This window comes from Emydura macquarii, unplaced genomic scaffold, assembly GCF_026122565.2.
Source record: "Emydura macquarii macquarii isolate MOO-44397 ecotype Brisbane River unplaced genomic scaffold, CSIRO-AGI_Emac_v2 contig_3287, whole genome shotgun sequence".
In the NCBI taxonomy this organism is placed as follows: Eukaryota; Metazoa; Chordata; order Testudines; family Chelidae; genus Emydura; species Emydura macquarii.
In genome coordinates, this window is record NW_027133424.1 from 6,235,698 (window position 1) to 6,258,779 (window position 23,082).

The 23,082-nt window shown below is 45.7% G+C and overlaps 1 protein-coding gene across 2 annotated transcripts in view; it reads right to left on the reverse strand.

The window, feature by feature from the left end:
• Positions 1 to 433: 433 nt before the first annotated feature.
• RXRG (retinoid X receptor gamma) overlaps positions 434 to 23,082 on the reverse strand; it is a 98,281-nt gene continuing 75,632 nt past the window's right edge. Inside the window, exons 5-12 of one of the 2 annotated variants that reach the window (XR_010917057.1) lie at positions 15,237 to 15,397; positions 13,572 to 13,701; positions 12,298 to 12,430; positions 10,365 to 10,456; positions 7,101 to 7,196; positions 3,501 to 3,606; positions 2,717 to 3,090; positions 1,152 to 1,289 (exon numbers count right to left, since the gene is read on the reverse strand). Coding sequence is in view for 1 of the 2 variants with exons in the window: in XM_067532495.1 (XP_067388596.1) it covers positions 1,142 to 1,289; positions 3,501 to 3,606; positions 7,101 to 7,196; positions 10,365 to 10,456; positions 12,298 to 12,430; positions 13,572 to 13,701; positions 15,237 to 15,397 (866 nt within the window). In the remaining variant the exon portion in view is untranslated. Of the gene's footprint in view, positions 1,290 to 2,716; positions 3,091 to 3,500; positions 3,607 to 7,100; positions 7,197 to 10,364; positions 10,457 to 12,297; positions 12,431 to 13,571; positions 13,702 to 15,236; positions 15,398 to 23,082 lie in introns of both variants that reach the window. The other variant, XM_067532495.1, reaches the window with a different exon arrangement.

The window sequence follows — 23,082 nt, forward strand, 5'->3', positions numbered from 1 at the left end:
AGGGTCACGTGCTGTCGTCCTTGCCGGTCTCTCATGCACTTTCGGCCCAGCCAAGCTGAGTTGTGGGCTCAGGAACCGCACAGGGGGATGCCACAGTGGATCCCGGCTAGGCTAGGAGGCAGCGCTGGGTATCAGCTGTGAGTGCTCCTTCCCCACCAGCCCACGAGCAGCCTGCACCCGCTCGACACAATGAGCCATTTCTGCAGCTGAGAGGGGAGCTCAGTCTCTGTGGCCTGAACCAGGGAAGAGAGGGAGACCAGTCCTGCAGAGTGCTGCTCAAAAGGGCTGAGTTCAATTCCTGGTTCGGCCACAAACGCTGTGTTCTCTCTGGGTCCCAGTTCCTCATCTGTAAAAATGGGATCTTCTCCCCCCCCCCGGCCTTGTCTGTTTTGATTGTGCAACCCTTGTCTGGTCCTCAGTCTCCATCAGGGTCTCTAGGTGCTGCCACAGTAAAATCCTCGGCATGGCTTCTGAGCTGACCCATGGAGCTGGTGCTTTTGTGGTGGGGAGGGGACACCCTGTCTGCTAGGATCTAAACTGGGACTCACCAGCTATTTCACATGGACCACAGAAAAGCTGTGGTTGCAGCAATGCCTAGAGGCCCCAGCCAAGAGCAGAACCCCCTGGTGCTGCTATCGATCCACTGGACCGCACCAGTAATTGTTTCCCTACGTGCTGCTTTGGATCTGAAGTGCTTGTCCAGAGCTGATCATGTCTAATGCCCTGGTTTATCCAGCCCCTTCCTTCTCGCAAATGCTACGCCAAATGCATCACAGTGTGACAGAACAGCACACCCCGGGCTCTGATCTGTGCCGATACCTTATATATTATTTTATTTTTGTTGTTGTTTTATTGTGAGTGAAAAAATAATTTAAACCGATTACATGTACAGGGGGAAAGGGGCTTGTTAGCGTTCCAATAAACTGCAGAGATTCCACAGGCAGCAAGGAGAGGGTTTGACAAGTCAATTTGTGTCCGTACAAAAATTTCCACCTAAAAAGACTGGAGGATTTATAAAGCCTCTCTCTTTGTTACAAGCAATTGTGGTATGGGGCAGTGGCCAGGAGCTGTGCAGGAACTGACAGGGGTCCAGGATATCCTAAGCTGTCCTCTACCATCTCCCTCCCAGCGATCACTCCCATCAGGTAATCTGGAGCGGGGTTTCCAGCATCTCCATCAGAAAGGTGTCGATGGGTGTGTCCCCGATCAGCTTGAAGAAGAAGAGGTGCTCGAGACACTTCAGGCCGATGGATCTCAGTGCCGGCAGCCGGAGGAGAAGTTTGGCAAATCTGGAGGAACACGCCATAGTATCGCAGAAGTGAGAGATGGGGAAGGACTACTGTCATTATTATTCCTGTAGTGCCTAACCAAGATGAGGGTCCCATTGTGCTAGGGGCTGTACAAACCCACAGTAAAAGGCAGAGTCTGCCTTGAAGAGTTTACAGGCTAAATAGACAAGATATGGGAAGGAGAGGGAACAAAGAGGTGAAGTGTTTCACACACAGTCAGTAGCAGAGCTAAGAACAGAATCCAGGTCTCCTGATTCCCAGCCCCATGCACTATCCATTTTCATCACACTGCCTCTTCTACAAGCACCTTTATAGTAATATCATTGTATCCCTGTCAATCCAGGATTATTTCCCACACCACTACACAGAACTGAGCAAATAATTGATTTTTTTCCATTTGAGGGGCTGAACTGGAAAATCTGGGGGGAAAATTCAGTAGGGTTCAAACTGAAACTGATTTTTTTTTCAATTTTTTTCTCCAAAATGGGGGGAAAAATCAAAAAACAAACTAACAAAAAGAATCCATTTCTACCCAAACAATACATTGTATTTGATCTGAGATGATTTTTTTTTTTTGTTGGTCTTGGGTTTTTTTGTTTTGGGTGCTTTTCACCTTTTTTCCCCTCCAAATAGCGAAATTTCAAAATGAAACACTGTTTTGAACCAAAAAGTCAAAACAAAATGTTTTGATTTTCCTTCCTTTTTTTTTCAACTAAAATCATTCACCGAATTTGATCTGAATTCACAAATAGTTTCAGTGCCCTGAAAAATGCAACCTACTATTTACCAAAAATATTTCACTACATGTTCTACTGTTTGGTCCAGCCTAGTTTTAATTAGACAGGGATCCCACATCTTTCCTTAGGAAATGATTCCACAGCCAAATGCATCTCACTATCGGGATGCTGCCTTTGATGCTCACCCTACATTTTCCTTCTTGTAATTTCATCTCACAGTGGCAGAGAGAGCATGTCACTTAATTCAGGTGCTGGTTCGTTTGCTCCTCTGTTTAATCTGATCAGAATTTCAAGGACCCAACTCATCTGTGTTAAAAGCAATACAAACACTTCTCTTTATCTGGAACACTTTGAGCAACTTACAGCAACTGAGCAGGATATGTGGGGACAATTGAAGGTGGATCTTCGTTCCAGCCTAGTGAAAACCAGCATGTACTTTGGAGAACAGAAAGTGGGGGGAATTTTTATCCCACATTTTCAAACCTCCAGGAAAAAAATAGTTTGGCCTCTCCCCCAGGCAGGGCTTGACCTAGTGATCTAGAGATACAACATGCCACTAAAATCATTGTTGGGCTCTGCTTAAAATTGGATGGCCCCTAAAAAACCTCCAAAGCCTATTATCAATCTTCTCTGCACACCTGCTTCGTTTATATTATGGACCAAACATGGCCACATTTACAACTGACTGACCTTTATCCAATCTCCCACTTCCTGTCTGTAGCACACAAATCTTTATGCAATGCTGCCGGCACCTTGCTTCTTAAGCAGCTTAAATGGCAATATGATCTGTTCCGTGTGCCAGCATTTCTAGACATCAGTCAGCAGAGGGTAGCGTTGTACAACCCAGAACGAACTGCAGTGGCTCCTGGAATGATTTACACGAGGGCAAAGAGCCAAAGGCAAGAGGATGCTGCTGGTGAGAACTAAAGATGGGATCCAGCAGGTTACACAATTGTTTTCTTTCCATGACAAGGTTTGATTTTTCATCAGAGAACCAACACATTTCAGCCAAAGCCAGAATTTGCTTCTTTTCGTTTTTCAGCCCCAAATTCTCCCGTTCCGTGCTGCAAATTTGGGGACACAAAAAGGCCATTTTTTTTCTGCTGAATGTGTCGGCGAAACAAAACTATGTTTAGTGCTCATCCAAATTTCCAGCAGGGAAAAAGAACATTTTCTAACCAGCTCTCTGCAGAACCCTGCGCTCCTAGTAGAGGAGGAACGAAGAATTGCTTTGTGGCTGGGACTGGTGCTAATAATCTCACTAACCCATACCCCAGTGGTCCCCAAAATTTTCATGCCATGCCCCCCTTACTCCTGTTTACGCCTCCCCATCTCCCCCGGAGCCAGGGCCAGGGCCACTGTTGGGGCTGGAGCTGCGCTTGGAGCCGTGGTCGGAGCCAAGGCTGAGATCAAGCCACGACTGGGCCAGAAGCCAGGGGCTGATGATGTGGGCACTCTGCTACTCAATATTTACCTTCCAGGTTGTTCAGGGTACTTCTGCTTTGTATATGCTTCCAGCGTGGCATAGACCTTTTCTCGTAGAGACTCCACCTCGAAGGGACTGGACAAGCCCTTGGCATCTGGACCAGGGAGAAACCCAGAGCAGGAAGGCAATCACTGCAGAGTTGACATTTCATGCTTCATTTGGTTTACAACTGAACAAGATGATCAATCCCTCAAAAAGAGCTGGAGGTAACGCCTGTGAGCTGGCAGCTGTCTTTCCCCTCCGGCAGACTTTCTTCATTAATACTAACAAATTTAATTTTTGTAGGCATAAGCTTTCATGAGACTCAGCTCACTTCATCAGATGCAGAGGTAGAATGATACAGTAAATAGGAAACATAGATATACAAGTACATAGAGAACAATGGGGGAGGTGGATGAAAGCTGGGTACTTGAGGGCTAATGACAGTCATTGAGTAGGAGGTGAGAATGGGTGAGCAAAGCAATTACCTCTTGAAATGAGAGAGCCATTCCAAATCTCTGTTTAAACCCGGTTTGAATGTGTCAAGTTTGCAGATCATTTCTAACTCAGCAGTTTCTCTTTCAAGTCTGTTTTTGGAGTTTTTTTGGAGAAGTACAGTGACTTTTAGGTCAGTGACAGTGTGCCCTGGGGAGATTAAAGTGTTCTCCCACTGGTTTATGGATGTTATTATTTTTTATGTCTGATTTGTGTCCATTTATCCTTTTGCGTAGTGATAGTCCAGTTTGGCCAATGTACATTGCAGAGGGGCATTGCTGGCACATGATGGCATATATAACATTAGTAGATGTGCAGGTGAATGAGTCCCTTATTGTGTGATTGATGTGGTTAGGACCAGTGATGTTGTCACTAGAGTCGATGTGTGGGCAGAGCTGACAACGGGGTTTGTTGCAGGCAAATACTCACCAGCAACCATACACCCTACAAAAAGTCCAACCCAGGAACCTATCCCTGCAACAGACTTCAAAGAGAAACTTCTGAGTTAGAAATGATCTGCAAACTTGACACATTCAAACTGGGTTTAAACAGAGATTTGGAATGGCTCTCTCATTACAAGAGGTAATTGCTTTGCTCACCCATTCTCACCTCCTACTCAATGACTGTCATTAGCCCTCAAGTACCCAGCTTTCATCCACCTCCCCCATTGTTCTCTATGCACTTGTATATCTATGTTTTCTATTTACTGTATCATTCTACCTCTGCATCTGACGAAGTGAGTTGATTCTCATGAAAGCTTATGCCTACAAAAATTAAATTTGTTAGTCTTTAAAGTGCCACAGAACTCTCGTTGTTTTTGCTGTATACAGACTAACACGGCTACCCTTCTGGAACTGTTCATTAATACTATTTGTCATATTATACAATGGCACCTAAAGGCTTCACCTGAGAGCAGGGTCCCAGCGTGCTAGGTGCTGTACATACACCTAGTGAGAGACAGTCTCTGAGTGTGCATTATAATACGATCTTTAATTATACGATCACATGCTGCCTCATTCCACTGCCCGAGGGGACAGAATCAAGCCTGTGTGTGAAAAATCGTAAATCTGGCATTTCTGAACTTTCAAGTGCTTGCCTTTTGCAACCTAAATAATGTTCCTTTTAGGTGGATTTTAGCATATTTTATATCTATATATATTTGTACGCACATACACTCATACGCAGCTAGGCAGATATTATCTATTCCCCACTATAGTGAAATGATCTTAACGTGTTTTTGGTTTGGGGGCTGATCCTACCATTCTTTTCCATACAAAACAGCAGTTGCTCCGGCACGTGAAGTGCTATAGAGCATGGCTGTAATTTCCAAAATGATGAGGCTACTACAGGCCGTCCTGTGCTGCTCCAATAGCACAAAACAGCCTGGAAGTGGACGAAACTGGACTCCGTGGGTAGCATACGGCAGTGATAGTTGGTTCTGTGCCACCTGTCACAGACTTCTGAGATGGCTGAGGGAACAGAGGGCAGCAATTCCAGCAGCACAGTACAGCAGCCCCCATACTGGGGGCAGGATGGTGGTCTAATGGAGCAAGCGCTGAACTGACAGTCATGAGACCTGGGTTCCAAACCTGGCACTGCAACCTTGGACAACTCTCTGTTTCTCCTCCTGTCTCTCTAGATTCTGAACTCTGTGGGTTCCAGGTCTGTCTCTTAGCATGTGTATGTACAGCACCTAGCATAATGGGACCCCAGTCTTGGCTGGTGAAATATTGCATGGTAAGAGTGCTACCTACTGAATTCCCAGCACCTTGGCATAGAATCCAGCCTCCTCTGCCACAGCTACAGACTCTGTGCGATATCATGGAAAGGTTCCTTCCTGAGCAACACTTTGGATGCACTGAGGTAAGGCACAAACTGGGTTTCACCCAGAGTCCGGGCATGCTCTTTGTCAAAGATTAGTTCATTTTCTATACAGAGTCAGTGATGCTGGATACAGCTCATAAGGCTACTGCGGTGATTCATCTATACTGAGACTTAAGCATATTCTTTCCAGGTACCTGGTAAGCTAGCACGGCGGCTCTCAACCTTTCCAGACTACTGGACCCCTTTCAAGAGTCTGATTTGTCTTGCTTACCCCACCTCACGTCCCTTAAAAACTACTTGCTTACAAAATGAGACATAAAAATACAAAAGATTCACAACACACAATGACAAAAAATTGCTGACTTTCTCATTTTAACCATATAATTATCAAATAGACCAACCGGAATATAAAAATTGTACTTACGTTTCAGAATGTAGTATAGAGCAGTATAAATATATCATTGTCTATATGAACTTTTGGTTCCTACTGCCTTTGCTAGGGCTTTTTAATGTAGCCTGTTGTAAATCTAGGCAAATATCTAGATGAGCTGATGTACCCCTGGAAGACCTCTGTGTGACCCCAGGGATATACGTACCCCAGTTGAGAACCACTGATTTAGGACACAGCGTTTTTCTAGATTCTCAGGACTAGATACTTGTTTTGTCTGCCAGCAATCCAAAGAACTAGCTGGCAAGCAACACACAAGGAGCGTGACACGGGATGTGTTCTTTACAATATCACATCACGTAGAAACAGGGGCTTAAAAAAACCGGCTCCTAAGCGACCAGAGGAGCTAGCGAACCGGAGCAGCAAACAGGGCAGTTCTGAAAGGGAATTCTCCAGGTGAAGGAGGAGTGACTCTGTGACCCTTTGTGTTTGTTGTGTGCTTGCTTGCCGTGGGCCTGCTTGACTGAAGTTTCTAGCGTGGTCTGTTTGGGGGGCTGCGCGCTGAGCCAAGCGGCCTGCTAGGCATGACTGAGAGCTTCCTGAGGAGGCTCTAGCCTGTCATCCTTTGATCCCCATACCCTTAGGGATTCCTTGACAAGAGAGTGGGACTAACTCAGGGAGAACAGGGGGTTAAAAAGCCAACTCCTAAGCAAACAGGAGCAGCAAAGACAGGGGAGTTTAGAGAGGCAGATACACCTAATAAACATCCCCTAAAATTAAGCCAATAACCCCACCTCAAAACAAAGCAAACCCTCACAAGAATTCAAAGCATGCAAGCAGAAGTCCAGCAGCAGAGTGGGAGCTAGGCAGTGTCTTGCACCAAATGCAGCATGTATGATTACCTGCCTTGTGGACAGGTGGGATGTGTGTGCATTGCGTGCAAGCAGCTCCCAGCCCCCGGAGACTGACTACGGACCAGGCTGGCTGAACTGGAGGAGCTAAGGGAGACAGCGGTACACAGAGGAGACTTTTAAAACATATGTACTTTAACAATAGCAACAGTGTCACAGAATGATTTTTTGTAACTTTACAAACAGGATAATGAATGACCAGATGTTAGTTTCGGACAACTTACGAATAGTGAACAGATCATCCGACATACCCAAAATGCAAAGCCTTATAGAAACTGCTGTGGTGGTTTGTTATGTACCAAAAGAATAAGGGTATTTCACATAGAATCAGTGTAACAGAATTAAGCTTTGGGCATACAAAAGGAGGATCCTAAACAGGAAGGGTGGGCTCCACCTAAATCAAAACGGCACCAGATTGTTGGTAGATAAAAATAAATAAAAAGCTCATAGAAGTGTTTTTAAACTAGGGGCTGGGGGAAAGCCAACAGGTGCGGAGGAGCGCGTGGTTCAGACAGACACATCCCTTAGGGGAGGAATTATTAAAGTGGATGCTCTATGTTCTAGTAAAGGAGACAGGATAGAAGTTGATAAAGTACAGGTAGGAACTGAAGATAAACAGTTAAATGAAAAAGAGTCCCATTCAATTGCATCACATGAAGGCAGACAACTAAATATTGACAAATTTTATAAGTGCTTGTATACAAATGCTAGAAATCTAAACACTAAGATGGGTGAACTTGAGTGTCTGGTACTAAATGAGGTTGTTGATATAATATACATCACAGAAACTTGGCAGAACGATGATAATCAATGGGACACGGTAATACCAGGGTACAAAATATAATGGAATGACAGAGAAGATCGCAGGTGGGGGAGTGGCACGATGTGTGAAAGAAAGCAGAGAGTCACATATAGTAAGTGAATCAAACTGTACCATAGAATCTCTACGGATAGAAATTCCAGGCTTGAATAAGAGCAGAGCAGTAGGAATATACGACTGACCACCTGACCTGCATGGTGACAGTGATTGTGAAATGCTCAGAGAGATTAGAGAGGCTACAAAAACAGAAAACCCAACAATAGTGGGGGATTTCAACTGTCCTCATATTGAGTGGGAACATGCCATCTCAGGATATGATGCAGAGGTACAATTTCTAGACACCATTAATGACTGCTTCTTGAAACAGCTAGTCCTGGAACCTACAAGGGAAGAGGCAATTCGTGTTTTATTCCTATGTGGCACACAGTATCTGGTCCAAGAGGTGAATATAGCGGAACTGCTTGGTAATAGCAGCAATAACACAATTAAATTTAATATCCTTGTAGGGGGGAAAATACCAAAGAATCCCATCACAGTAACATTTAAGTTCAAGAAGAGGAACCACACAAAAATGAAAAAGCTAATTAAATTGTAATTAAAAAGAACAGTCACAAGAGTGAAGTGCCTGTAAGCTGCATAGAAGCTATTTAAAAACACCACAGCAGAGACTCATACTAAATGTATACCCCCAAATAAAAAAAGTAATAATAATTAAAAAATAGTAAAAAGACCAAAAAATAAAAAATCCACCAGGGTTAAACAGCAGACTAAAAGAAGCAATTAGAGGCAAAAAGAAAACTTTTAAAAATTGGAGGACAAAAACTATTGAGGAAAACAGAAAGGAGCATAAACTCTGGCAAGTCAAGTGTAAAAGTATATTTAGGCAGGCCAAAAACAAATTTGAAGAGCAACTACCAAAAGAGACAAAACCTAACAGCAACAATTTTGTAAAGTACATCAGAAGCAGGAAGCTCGCCAAACAATCAGTGGGGCCACTGGACAATCAAGGTGCTAAAAGAGCAGACAAGGAAGACAAAGCCATTGGAGAAAAGTTAAATGAGTTCTTTGCATCTGTCTTCACTGCGGACGATGTGAGGAAGATTCCCACAGCTAAACCATTCTTTTTAAGTGACAAATCTGAGGAACTGTCCCAGATTGAGATGTCAATAGAGGGAGGTTTAGAGGGGATGGATAAATTAAACAGTAAAAAGATGGTGTTCATCCAAGAGTTCTGAAGGAACTCAAATATGAAATTGCAGAACTACTAAGTGTCATATGTAACCTATCAATTAAATCAGCCTCTGTATCAGATTACTGGCAGATAGCTAGTATAATGGTGATTTCTAAAAAAGGCTCCAGAGGTGGTCCTGGCAATTGCAGGCCAGTAAGCCTAGCTTCATTACCAGGCAAACTATAGTAAAGAACAGAAATATAGATACACAGATGAACACAATATATTGGGGAAGAGTCAACGCGGCTTTTGTAAAGGGAAATCATGCCTAGCCGTATTATGGCTCACGTCTCCTGTAGGTTGCAGCAGCCAGATAACAACATTGTCTGAACATGCTCTAAAGAAATCAGAGTAGTAGCATATGCACCATCTTTAGCCACTAGAGGGTGACATAGTACTAGACCCTTGCAAGAGTCTGACTTTCCTCCTAGTAGATGGTAATGGTGAATGCCTACTTTGTGGTGGGATAGACTCATAGACACAGTATAGTATGGATGAGTAGGAGAGTAAAGAGTTAAAGCTGGATAAGTGGTCAGGCCTAAGCTACAGGGAACGGGGTCAAGGTAAGGGTAATCGTTGTTTCTGTTAATTGGTGTGAATTCTAGTTAGAGTCTGTTATCTTTTTCTTCTTTTCCTCCCTTCCTGGCCATCTGTGCTGGGAATGAGGTTAATAAAATACCTATCTCTATTTCTGTGCAAGGCCTTTTGGTGGGAAGAAAGCATTATCTTCCTTCGTCCCCTGGCATGCCTTTACTTCAAAGAATGTTAGTGTAAAATGTATAGGTTTTAAGGTGATGTGCCTACCCTCTGTATGGTAATCCTGTAAACAACAAACAGGGGCGGGTATAATTATATTCATTATGTAGTTGTTAACATTCATTTTATAGGTGTCAATGGAACACATAAGGGGAGTTGCTGAAAATGTATACATTTACACACTGTTATGGATGAAAGAATTGTAAAGTAACCCCCTCATTGCTCACACGCGGTGTCAAGGTGGAACAACCAGGCAATAAAGGGTTCCGTCTCCCCAATCCACCCCCGGGACAACCTGTTTGATTATTTCTAATAAATAAGAGGATGCATAGAGATCCAGAAAGCATCTCCCCTGGATGTTGCTGAATGTCACTCAGAATAACTGGATAGGGCCTTTGAGGGTGGTACCTGAAAGATCCTTGCAGTCTACATTACCACCAAGACTTACCTGGGTTAAACAGGACAATGGCTCGTAGGCATCCCAGCTCAGATTTATCCATCTGCATGTCTTTCATTTTAGACACTAACTCTGTCAGAACTCTGCACGCCGGAGACACAAGCAGACAGACAGGCAGAGAGCGTATGAATGGCAAGGTCTGCATGTAGCGTTTAATGCAACACTCTGGCCATCTAGGCTGGAAGGATCCACAGATCAGTGCTGGCAAAGCATTCAGACCGCTCTTGTGAGATTACAGTCACTAGGCTGGTGCATTCAAACACAGCCCAGCTGCACAGGCTGCATTAGCAGCAGCTGAATTGCAGCCTAAGGAACATGGTGATCTAGCATGGAATGGAAGCTGCTGTCTTCTTTATTATGGGGGGGGAACCATGGAGATGACAGGTCCCAGCATGCAGTGATCCACTTGACCACAACGGCTGCCCGCTGAGGGGAGGAGGGGAGGCAAGTGGAGAGCCAGAGGAGGAGATCCCCAACAAATGCCACAGAACTGGTCAAAGCTTCGTTGTAAGGCAAATTCTGCTTCTGTCTTTTTAAACAACAGGTTTATTTTCACTGTTAATTAACTGAAACATTTCTTTAAAAAAAACAACAACCCCAAAATGGGATTTACCTTCGAATGACTTGGAAAATCCCTGATTTTCAATCCATTCTAATGCTAATTCTGAATTCTGTGGCCAACATTTTCAAAGTTGGGGGCCTGAAGTTAGGCTCCCAAGTCCCCAGGCTGGCATTTAAAAAAGGGGCCCGATTTTCCAAAATTCTGAGCATCGGTCAGTCCCATCGACTGCCCTGGCCTTCAACTTGCGATCAGCCCCTCTGGAAGTCAGACCATTTATTTAGGTGCCTCCATATGGATTAGATGCCTAACTAGAAGCACCCAGCTTTGAAAATATTAGCTCCTGTCTCCTCATCTGCAGAGACAGCACTATCAAACTGTGAAAGTGGCCACGTGCAGCTGGCTTGCAAATTATACATCATTATAAATATATATAAGGCATGTTTCAGGTGAAACTCTTTTGTTTAACCTGTTCTTTGTTAGAACTCAAACCAGTGATTCAAATCTCTTTGATTCTCCAGATGGTTTGTGGCACGTGCGTCAGATCTGCAAAATCATGCTTCAGATCTCAAGAGGTCAGCTCAGTCATTCTGACGTGAAAACAGTGACACTTTGCGCTGGTCTAGTGCCTTTCCATCATGCTCTGATATGACAGGGAGTATTATATTGTTGTTTATCACAGTGTATGAAGTATGTGAGATATGGCAGGGCAGTATTACTCTCCTCACTTTATCAATAGGAAGAAAATGATACAACGAGAAGAAAAGGTTCAGTAATTTGGCCATTTTGTCAGAACTGAGAATTGAACCAGCAGCCCTGGCTTACAACCTGTTGCTCCAACCTCTAGCCTATGCTAGTGGATAATTTGAGCTGATTAGAGAGACAAAGGGATATCTTTCAGATCAGACCTAATAGTGAATATTAAAAATTTCTAGCTCTTATCTAGTGCTTTTCACTGGTAGATCTCAAAGGAGGTCAGTATCATTATCCACATAGAGCAGAGAACCTAAAACAGGAATAAAGTACCTTGCACTTTTGGGAAGCGTTTTTTGGTAAGGTTTATCCCTTTATCCCTAGGTGAGATTTTTTTCTCTCGCCACTTTGGCTGTGAGTTATTGGGGACTGTGCCTTTAAGAGCGAGCTTCCTAGACCGAGAGACTGTGACATAGTCCTCAATAGCAGAGGCTGGGAGGTGGTTGGCTGGGGGCAATTCTGTGTATGTGGCTTGTGACACCCCTAGGGACAAAGGCCCAGTGTCAAGGGGAAATGTTAGCAGGAATCCGTGGCAGGTCTCCCTTAGGCATGACCCTGCCTGGAGGGGAACGGATGTCACTCCAGCTGATGGCAGAGAAATAGAGGAAATACCTGTCGAAAATGGAGCCCACGCCAGCGCTGTGCGCGCTACTGCGGTGCACGTGTAAGCCTGTGGCGAGCAGGATGCCGTCTTGCACAGACACAGAGCGATGGGAGAACGACGCAATGAGCAACTCGTTCCAACCTGCAGGAGCCGGAGACAAGCACATGTGGGATGCCCGCAGCGCCCACTGAAACACAGGGCGCTGTTCCTTTAAATCAGGGCTGCGTGCGGGTCCCAAGTCAGGCTTTGTTTCATCGCCCCCTCTGCCGATGTGCAAGGGGAGAGGTGTCTTCAGCCCCAGGGCATCTTGGGACATCCCAGCCCTCGCTAGTCAATGTTATTAATAAAGGGCTGAAGGGAGGCTGGGGGAGGGCAGGGAGGGAGATTGTGAGGGGGGAGGCCAGGAGGCTGACAAGGAGGAGTTGGGATGGACGGACAGGAGCGTCATACGGGCATTCTCCACCCCTGGGCTTAGGAGAGGAATAGAACGGCAGCTCCCCCATGCCGGGGCAGGGGAGGGTAAGCGAAGTCCCGCCGAGCAGCCAGCATTCCTGTGCATGCACGTAGGGATGAACTGTCACTCTCAAACGATCACACACCAAATGAAGACAGGTGGCATCTCCCGCAAGGGGCATGACTCAGAACACAGGTGAAACCAGTGGGGACTGGCTAAACTGAACTCCTGGCTTTTAGGGTGATGGGGGATGCAACTCATGATTTCTGGGCCCAAGGGCTGGCGAAAGGGCAGCCAGGAGGGGTAGAGGCAGGTTTCCCAATAGCCCAGAAAACACAGGAGGAAAAAAACAACAGAAAACGTCTAGAAGTAAATGGGAAGATGCCAGTGAGCTTTGGGTCAGACCCTTTGCGTACACCTTTAGCACCTCACAACGCTTGCACCACTAGTCCCAAGACTAGTGGTTTATTGCTAAGGCCCAGTTTCCCAAGCTCTGCCATGCTGACTGTTTGGCTCATGGTGAAATTAAAGAGCCCCTGTTTTTTTATGGATCTTGCTACACTGCTAATACCTGAGGCCACTGTGACACAGTAATGTGAACTTAGCATTGCCATGGTGTTTGGTGCAGCGTCACACCACAATTATTTTGTTCCCTGGGACAAAGCCAACAGGTGGCAGCCCTAGGATAACATTGTGACATACTAACATACCCCAAGGGGTCAAGAAATCAGCAAACAATCTCTAGGATGCTCAAGGAAGGAACAAAGGAACAATGCAAGGTTCAGATAAACAGAAACATTTGGGAATGTTGGAACCCAAGAATTTTACCTGCCCGCAGAAGAATCACTTGATCTTCCAGTGTCAGCTCTGAGAAGTGAGGGATTCGCTTGGCCCATTCAACTAAGGTGAAGAGCTGCTTGTCCGCTGCATGGCATATATTGGTGACAGGGTCATTTGTCTAAGGAAGGAATGGTATAAATAGAGAGAATGTGCCATGGAGAATTTCAGCTCAGTAAAATCAGTGACAATAATCTTGTTCCCTGCAGACAATATTGTGCCAGGTTAATATTACTCAAAATCACCATTAAGGTGATCACAGCCTTTGCCAGCTACAATTCAAATTGTTCATTTAACGTTCTGGTTTACTACTAGACATGGCAGAATTTTGTTTGTTTGTTTTTTGTTTATAATTTCAACAGATAATATCGGTTTACTTGTAAGCATTTTTATTATTTTTATCGATTTAAATTTTCCCAGTTGCACAAACTTATGGGTAATAAGCTTTTCCCCCCCAGTTTTTATTGATTTACTTTTTCATAGTTGCAGGAAGTTATGGGGCATCAGACAATGGGGGTGGGGGTTTAGACAATAATTATTTAATGACTATCAACATAGATATAAAAAATTAAAGCTTTATAACTGTTAAAAGCACAAATTGTCAATATCACGTCAAAATATACTAAGTTAATATCCTTAAATTAAACTCTAAAGTTTTCAAGCTGCATTGTCCTTCCTTTGCCTATCTAAACTTTCTATCATCAGTAGAAATATTTTTGTTATCAGTCTGTGTGTGTGCGGCAAAATCGACATTCATCGACACATTGATAAAAGTCTAATCCTTCCAAGCCTCTTTACTACAAACACTTCTAGGATGCCAGTTCAAATCCAGACAATGCTAGTGATCGATTACAAACTGTTCCCTGTTTGTTCAATGTCCTTTGTGAAATAAGCCGCTGAGGTCTCAGTCTAGTTCTTACCATACCATCCACATCACAATACCAATGGCAGTCCCAGTCCCGGCCAGTGGCTGAACAAACTCAACAGCCCTGTTCTACTCAGAAAAATGAGGCAATAAAATTAGACATCTTCATCCAAATTCTACCTGCCATTCACAAATGCCAATTTAACAGAACAAGTGTGCTCCAGAAACAGCAGTGCTCAGACCAGCAGAGCACACCACAGCACATTAGACTTCAAAGTTGGCATTACTCATTACTAACTGCAGTTGGTTGAAAAAAAAAATGAGAAAAAAAATCACACCCATGCTTTGCAACTTTCTTTCCAAGTAATTTTTTGCAACTAGCTGGCTGAAGCCTGGCTTGACGATTCTGTCAAAACTTCCTTGGAAAATGTCATCCTGGTTTTTGTTAAATCAAAATTCAAATTTTTAATGAAAACGTCCATTGAGATGCTCTCATTTTTGGTCAGTCCTACTGAAGCGCAGCAGCTCACTAACGGCCATTGGAAAGTGACTCTGATTCCTCTGTTGCAGATATCAGAATTAGTTAACCATCACTTTGCTTTGATCTGGAGCTGCCACGGATTGGACTCCTGTCTCCCTGCCAGCAGTGGTTCCTTCCTGGAAATATAGCCCCATCAGACAGTTACCTGTGGTCAGTTGTAAATACAGGGTAGAATGTTGCCATCTCAAGCTGCAAATGACTTTGTTGACACTGACCTGCATGAAAAGGTCTATCTTAAGTAGCCACTTACCGAGTTCTCAGCATTCACGTCGCTGTACGATTCCGTCTTTGGTTCGACAGCCAGTTCAGCTTCTAAAATCCTCTCCACGGGCATATCCTCATTGCCACTGCTAGTGGACTCAGCTTCATTCTCACTGCGCTCTCGGCTTCTCTGTCTCTCCTCTTGCACAGCTGGAACACAGAAGATCATTCCTCTGCACCAGATGGGAGCTAGGGAATGTTTCCCAGCTTTCTAACTCAGCAACAGCAGGGGGATTGATCCCTCTCCTCCCTGGGAGGAGAGCAGACAAAACCCTGCCTGCTACTGAAAAGCTTGGTGATGAGGATAGGAAACAAAACAGAAGCCGCAGACGTAAGGCTCTGTTGATATGGTAATATTGGACGCAGACTTTATGGGCCTAATCTATCATTGCCAGGCACCTTGTGTAATCATTAACACCAGTGCACCAGGGCTGCAAAACAACTGCACGACGTGCTGGGCACCGCTAAATCAAGCTCTTTTGGTGGGCAAAACCAGGAGAGGTTTTAATTTGGCAACCATGCATCATGTCAGGATTTGGTTTTGCAAACCCCAAACCAGGAGTGCTTTTGATGAAAGTCCCAGTTTTATCTAAGCCCACAAAGTTGTTGGGGCTTGGGGTGTTTTTTGTGAGGATAAGGGAGAGTTCAGACAAATGATTCTTGCTTGGGGCCATCTCTGTTCACTAGAACATTGCATTAGAAAACCAGCCCACAAAAGTCACATGGAAGCAACTGTTGGAGAAGTGACACGCTGTTATTCCTGCGGGGCAACATCAGAGCAGCAGCTGGCAACCCTCCATCGAGCAAAAGCAGAAGAGGATGCATTTGCAAATGTCAAGGATCCAATGGGGAAGTTTGTCAAGACAATTGCCTTGGTTGGTTGCAATACATCAGGCACTTGGAATCCATCATTTAAAGTCTGGCTTGGCCGTTAGCAGTCAAAGAGTAATTTGGTCACTGAAGAGACCCTGAAGAGCCACATGAGAGTGAAGCAGGTTTAGAATGCAACCCACAAACATCTGTTGCGTGTTTATCATAGCTTAGCAAATACACTCATCAAACCTGCTAAGTAAAGGGGACCTCAGGAGCTAAGCATCACAGTCGTTTATACTTACCTTAGCCGTTACTGATGCTAATATTGATTCAACCCGCCTGCCTACATGTCTCTCTCTGGAGTTTGCCACACCCGTCATTACTGATTTACACAAGAGTTAGGGATGAGTCAGAACTCAATCCCTCAGAACTGAACAGCCCAGAACTTTAGGGAAGATCAGATCCAGGTTCAAACTTTGCTCATGGCCTTGGCCTCTAGTGAGCTGAACTGAACATCCCTGAAATCTGGGGCATCAGATCCAAAATGTGTGACTCAGGAAGACCCCCTGCTCAGACCAGCGTCATCCAGATTGGAAATAACGTGTACATTTTTAACAATGAGAATAATTTACCATTGGAACAATTCACCAAGGATCATGGTGGATATTCCATCGCTGACAACTTTTAAATCAAGATAGGATGTTTTTCTAAAAGATCTGCTCTAGGATTATTTTGGGGACATTCTCTGGCCTGTGTTACACTGGGGGTCAGACTAGATGAGCACAATGGTCCCTTCTGGCCTTAGAATCTATGAATGAAACCAGTAGGAGATAGGAAATTTTATTTCTAGCTAATTAGATCATGTCACAAACATTGTAGTGTATTAGCATTAGCACGGAGAGCAGTGGTTCTCAGTGCTCCATGGATCCCATTCTATTGCCCACAGGACCACGGAAAACCAAGGAGTGACTGCCATGGAGAAGGTGGGGCTTGAAAAGAAGAGAGGGAAAGGAAGTGCTCCGTGAATGTCCATCTTATGAATAATGAATGTCCATCTCTCAGTTTAGGGTAACTGCTCCTTTGTTTCCCATTAATAGTTCAGCAAGGGCACCCACTCTCAGGTTTCTGGCTCCTTTGGCTGGGAACTCTCTTGGGCGGAGACATGCATCACACTCCCTCCTGACCAGAGTACGTCCAGGATGAACAGCTCCCTGACTGCACTGTGAATTCACCCTGCAAAGCCAGTCTGCCTGAACAGACATACTCGCTTTCTCTTCAGGGGTCTGATAACAGTGCAACCGCTACAGTTATAAGCTACTCACACCGCACTTCCTATGCAAGTTTATTTTATTCTTAACACAAAAGCACTACAGCCTCCAAACATGAGATGTGGATGTTCTGTTTTCTGATATTTCCCCACCCCGCTGGAGGTAAAGGAGATGCTCAGAGCTGGGGCTTCCAAAGGAGTATCGCAGATGGCTGGTCGGTTTCTATGTATTGTCACCTAGTGTTAATTTCCATCACGTCTGTCCTGATGCATCAGCTCACAACATCGCTGAAACCTGACACCATGCGATCCAATGTGTAGGGAAAGATCTCCTTGGAAGCAGCTGAAGGTCTACTGTGTGTAAAGTGCAAAGTTGCCCAAGGACATTTTCAATAAAGCGCCTGATAATACAAGAGTCTCTTCATTAGCAATGGACGACACTCAAAAATATTCATTGGATGAGTATGGTTTTGAAAGATACCTCAAAGTTGGGTGCTGGAAATTTTGTAAGAGATGTCTTTCTCATGGTATTCTGAGATAGAATCACAGGAGATTAGGGTTGGAAGGGACCCCAGGAAGTCATCTAGTCCAACCCCTGCTCAAAGCAGGACCAACCCTAAATAAATCATTCCAGCCAGGGCTTTGTCAAGCTGCACATTAAAAAACCTCTAAGGATGGAGATTCCACCATCTCCCCCATTCCAGTGTTTCACCACCCTCCTAGTGAAAAAGATAACCCATTTCCATCTCAGTTGAACATTCAGAGATGCAAAAATATTTTTATTAAGGGATTTTTAAAAATAAAATGTATGAAATACTTAAAGATCTTTAAAAACAGATATTCGTCTCATGTAAATGGACGTAATTACAGTGACTTCCATGAAGGTGTGCCAATATATACTAGTTGAGACATGGCTCTGGAAAGCCTATGGTCTAAGATTTGGTAAAAGACTGAGGCAAAGGTTTGCTTCAGTTCTTATTTAGCCAAATCAATTCTGTCTACCTTATGTATTTAGATGACCCCCCATTCCCATAGTAGATGAGCACCTCACAAGCTTTAATGTACTTTTTCTCACGATATCCACTGAGTTATATTCCCATTTACAGACAGATGAACGGACTTGCCCAAGTAAAATATTTCTCTTGATCAGTCTAATCTCAGTGGTCTGTTGGGCACAGACATAGACTTCTTTATTCTAAAGGAGAATGACACCTTTGAGTGACATAACGCAATGTTAATGATAATTAAACAGCGCCCAGACCACAACCAATCCCTGGCTTTGATTTTGATGTGTGAGCTCTGGAAGCTGAGATCTTTTCACATGTGACCCTTCGGTGGTCGTAACAAGAGCCCAGCTGTAAGGCTGGCTGGGGAGCTGGTCTTAGATTGTTACATGAACATACAACATTCTTCTGCACAATTATTTTTCTGCAGCGATAAGGCTAATGAGAAGATTTATTCCAATGGGCTTTGGCGAGGTCTCCTCTAGCACCCACGGATGAGGCAGTGATGCATAGCACCCATTCCTCACCCCTTTTTTTGGGAACAAATTTGACGTAACCACTGACCTGCATGGCACTGGTTCTAGCAGGAAAGGAGCTGTCACCTGAAATCAGCTCTGCCCTGGCCATCTCCTAAGCATAATTGGCAGGTGCGCTAATTAATCACATGGCTCTGGCATGCCGCCTGGGAGCACACCTTCGAGTAGCCATGGGGCAGTGGACTTCTTGTCACCTGGTATCAGAAAAGCTCGATGCTGTTTGCTTTTCCTTTTCCAGCTGAAGGTGGGTTCTCTAGATCCTCCCAACAGGAGGAGAGCCCTGGAATGAGGGGCTGCCAGAATAACTGGAGCAGCCTGAGGAATAACAGTGTAAGGACCAGATGCTCAGCTGGTATAATCAGCATAATGCCACTGCAGTCAGTGGAGCTGCAGGCTCCTCAGGTAGTGATGTGCTCCCTGGTTCAGTAGGAATAAAAGCCCTCGCTCAGATCTCGCCCTGGTTCTGAAGTGATCTGCGGCACTCTCTATTTTTAGCAATTATTTTTTATTCCCATGTGGCACGCCTGGATTCCAGCAGGACGCATGCACCAAAGTACCAGGAAAAAGCCTATTCTCACTGCATTTCTTACCCCACCAGGAAGAGACAGGGCATGAAGGTTCACCAGAAAGTCCATTCTCGTGAGATCTGTTAGCAGCTGGGGAAGCACAGGAGACCAGGCAGCTAGGATATAATTCTGTCCCTGTTGATGTCAATGGCAAAACTTTCCTTCACCTCAGTAAGGTCTATCTATCTAAAATACTTATATGACCTTTATCACTGTAGTATCTGAGCTGTTATACTCACTGTAAAGATGGGGAACTGAGGCATAGAGAGACCAAGGGCTTGTGTACACTGGGAAATTTACCGGCATAATTATACTGACGTCACCTTATATGGATAGTCTTATTCCAGAATAGTGGTATAATTGTACTGGTAAGTTTCTCCTAGACCAGAGGTTCTCAAACTGGGGGGCAGGCCCCCCTGGGGGGGCACAGAGTGTATTCTGAGGGGGGCATGAGAAGCTTTAGGAAAAAAACTTACAGTACACATTTTACCCACTGCCATGAATAGCTAGCCAAGCTGATCCCTTCAGACGGATCAGGTCCTCAAGATGACATTGTGCATTTGGATGGATTTCTGTTAAGCTGGCATAGCATTATACAAAGTTTTTGCCACTGTACTTTAACCCGTTAGCTACGCCGCGGTGTGCACATTAAATGGCAAGCATCGATCACCGGGCAGTTTTACTTTGGCTCTTATTACAATGTATCGTGGGCTCTGTTTCAATCAATGCCTTGCTGCTTTTCATAGTTAGTGAGAGTTGCATGTTGGCTTTTCTTTATCGATATATGTAATTGTGTGGCGGGGGAGGGGGTGTAAACTACTCCAGACACAAAGAAGGGGCGCACGATCTGACCACTGATCCAGCCTTCCTCACTCAGGTCATGATTTCACTCCTGATGTGCAGGGATCACTGCTTATTATCCTAGTCATAACCGTCTCCCTATTCCCTTGTGTTTCCCCCATCTGTTTGCTTGACTCATCCACCTTTGGTCCTAGTTGGTAAACTCTTTGGAGCAGGGGCCAGTTTTTAGTTATGTGTGTGTTCAGCGCCTAACACAGCAGGGCTCCGACTCCTGAGCGAGTTTGGGAAAGGTTCTGCTCAGCTTTTGGGTGCTAGCCAAGTTCTGTCCTTTCTACGGCTCACCCGTCAATAGCTTCCAGTTCTGCTAAGAAGCACTTGTCACTATCTCCTGGGAAGCTGCCATTGCCCCATGAACACTGGCACTTTGGGATCTCGAGTTTCACTTTTTCCCGTCCCCTACTTCCTGGAACCTGTCTGAAGCCCCCGGGCTTATTGCAGCAAAAACCCCCGCAATCTCACAGCTCCTCTGGAGGGTCTTTCTCATGCTGTCTGTCTATGGCATTTCCCGCCCAGAGCCCGCTGTTAGAATGCTAATTACTTCAAAAGAAAGCAGCCGCAATGTCTAACTCCTTGAAATCACTTTGCATCTGGCCGGCGCGGAGCGCTGTGCTTGGAATTAGGCTTTGGTTCCCAACGGCAGAGTAATCTTCTGCTGGCACTGGCTGCATTAAACTGCCGAGACGGAGCATCATCAATCACCCTGCAACTAGCAGAGTGTCCTAAAGACAGAGGGCAAAGCTCCAGTTCAGCTTTAACCTCCGTCACACTCTAAGGCCACCTGGCCACGGACTAGATTGTCCCATCCCCTTGCAGAGGGAAGTGGGGTGAGAGTGAGGATGGTTCTGTGTGCTCCTTGGGGTGCAAATGGACCCCCAAAGGGGCTCAACAACGCCACCAGCACCTCCCTTGCGCTAACTCAGCTGGGTGCACTGACAGGGCAGATTCAGCACGAGCATCCTGCAGAGTAAAGAATCACAGGTGGTGCTAGAGAGGGGAGGCTCAGACTCACATGCAAGGAGTCCTGCATCCATGCCCCAGCCTCTCACTAACCATGGCAACAGTGGCTGGGAGAACTGCAGCAGCAGCAGACTCCTTCCCAGAAAGGCAGGAGCCGCCTATCTCTCGTAGGTTGTCCCACCTGTGCTCCCCGCTGGCTGGTTGAGGATCAGCACTGATGGGCTCTGAAGGGCAGTAGGGATAAATAACCTTAACTAAGCCAACCATGCTCACTCAAGGCCGTGTGCGGCCCCTTGGCGTGCATACGACTGCTGGTGCGAGGCCGGCACAGCGCTATGATGCTTCCTGCCCAAGGAAAATCCACCCAGACTGGGTGACCAGCAACACAAGCCTCCAGGGGCCTAGCAGGGCCAGGAGGAAAGCGTGACCGACCCAGAACCAACAGGCCAGTTAAGAAAGCTTGCCTGCATCTGTTCAGTGGCAAAGCTGGGTGAAACTGGATCAAAGGAGGAGCTCCTCAGAGCCCAGGTCCAGGCAAGGGCCTGGCCCTAAGTGCTGCAATTACACTCTTGTATTTTGAAGGGTATTTTCTTTCCTCTTTGTTTCAAGGTGCAGACAGCTGAACCCTGAGCTGCTGTCAATACACCCTGTACATGGTCAGTACACCCTGAGCTGCTGTCAGTACACCCTGTACATGGTCAGTACACCCTGAGCTGCTGTCAGTACACCCTGTACACGGTCAGTACACCTGGAGCTGCTGTCAGTACACCCTGTACACCCTGCCCCGTGCAGGCGGCCAGATGTCACCAACTAAAGTGGGAAATGGCTACAATACCACGCGTGGCCCTGGAGGGGAACTACAAAGCAGCCCTGCCTGCTACAGGCAGGATAGCAGCAGGTACGAAATGGCCAGGATTGTAGAGCGCCCACCTACTTGTGTGGTGTGGTATAAATACCAGCTGGCTCTGTCTTTTCCCTACCCCAGAAGACACCTGTGAAGCTGACTGGATGTTCCTGCTTACTTTAAAGGGGAATAACTCTTCTGAAGCTGGGGATGGAGGGTGAATCTCTGTTGAAAGGAGCAGAAATCTGCTTTGGCTGCCCAGCAGCACTGGGGAAGTGCACGCAGACTCGGTCGCTTTGCCAAAGTGGAAGGATGCTGCCCCTGAGATATTTGCATCCCCAACTATCTCCAGACACGTGTTGTGAGCTGGAGAAGAAAGGGAGCCCTTTGAAACTATAGCAACAGGGTTCTCACCTCTGCTTCTACAAACAATGGAAACTGACAAGGCGAACAAAGGACAGACGCTCACCGGGCCAGATTTCAGCTGGGCAGAGCCGCGTAGCTCATTGCGTTGTTCCACCTGGAGTGGGCTGGCCTTGGTGTTCTGCCTGCAGCTATTTTTTGTGTAGACTGGAGAACAGAGAGTCCATCAGACGATTGTGCTCTCTCAGAGCACAGAAGCAGGAAAGGGCAGCGCGCTCAGATGCCCGACAGTCTGCAACTGCTGTTTGCTGACAGCGACCCGGAGCATGAAGCAGAGAGTAACAGGGCGCACCTGCTAGCACAAATACAGGCTACCTCGCTTTGTAGGGAAAGGCTTCATCCCCAAATTGCACCTGTGCAAGGCTGCAATGCTGGATGAAAGGACAACATAGCATGCATTGCTAATGTCTAAGAGCCTGATCCAAAGTCCAGTGGTAATCTTTGCACTGACTTCCACAGGGTTTGAGTCAAGCCCTCTATTAGCACCCCTGACTCAGGGCCAGATCGTGCCCAGTTGCTGCATGGCCGTCCAAGGGTGGAGATGCAGGTGCGTGAATCCTCCTC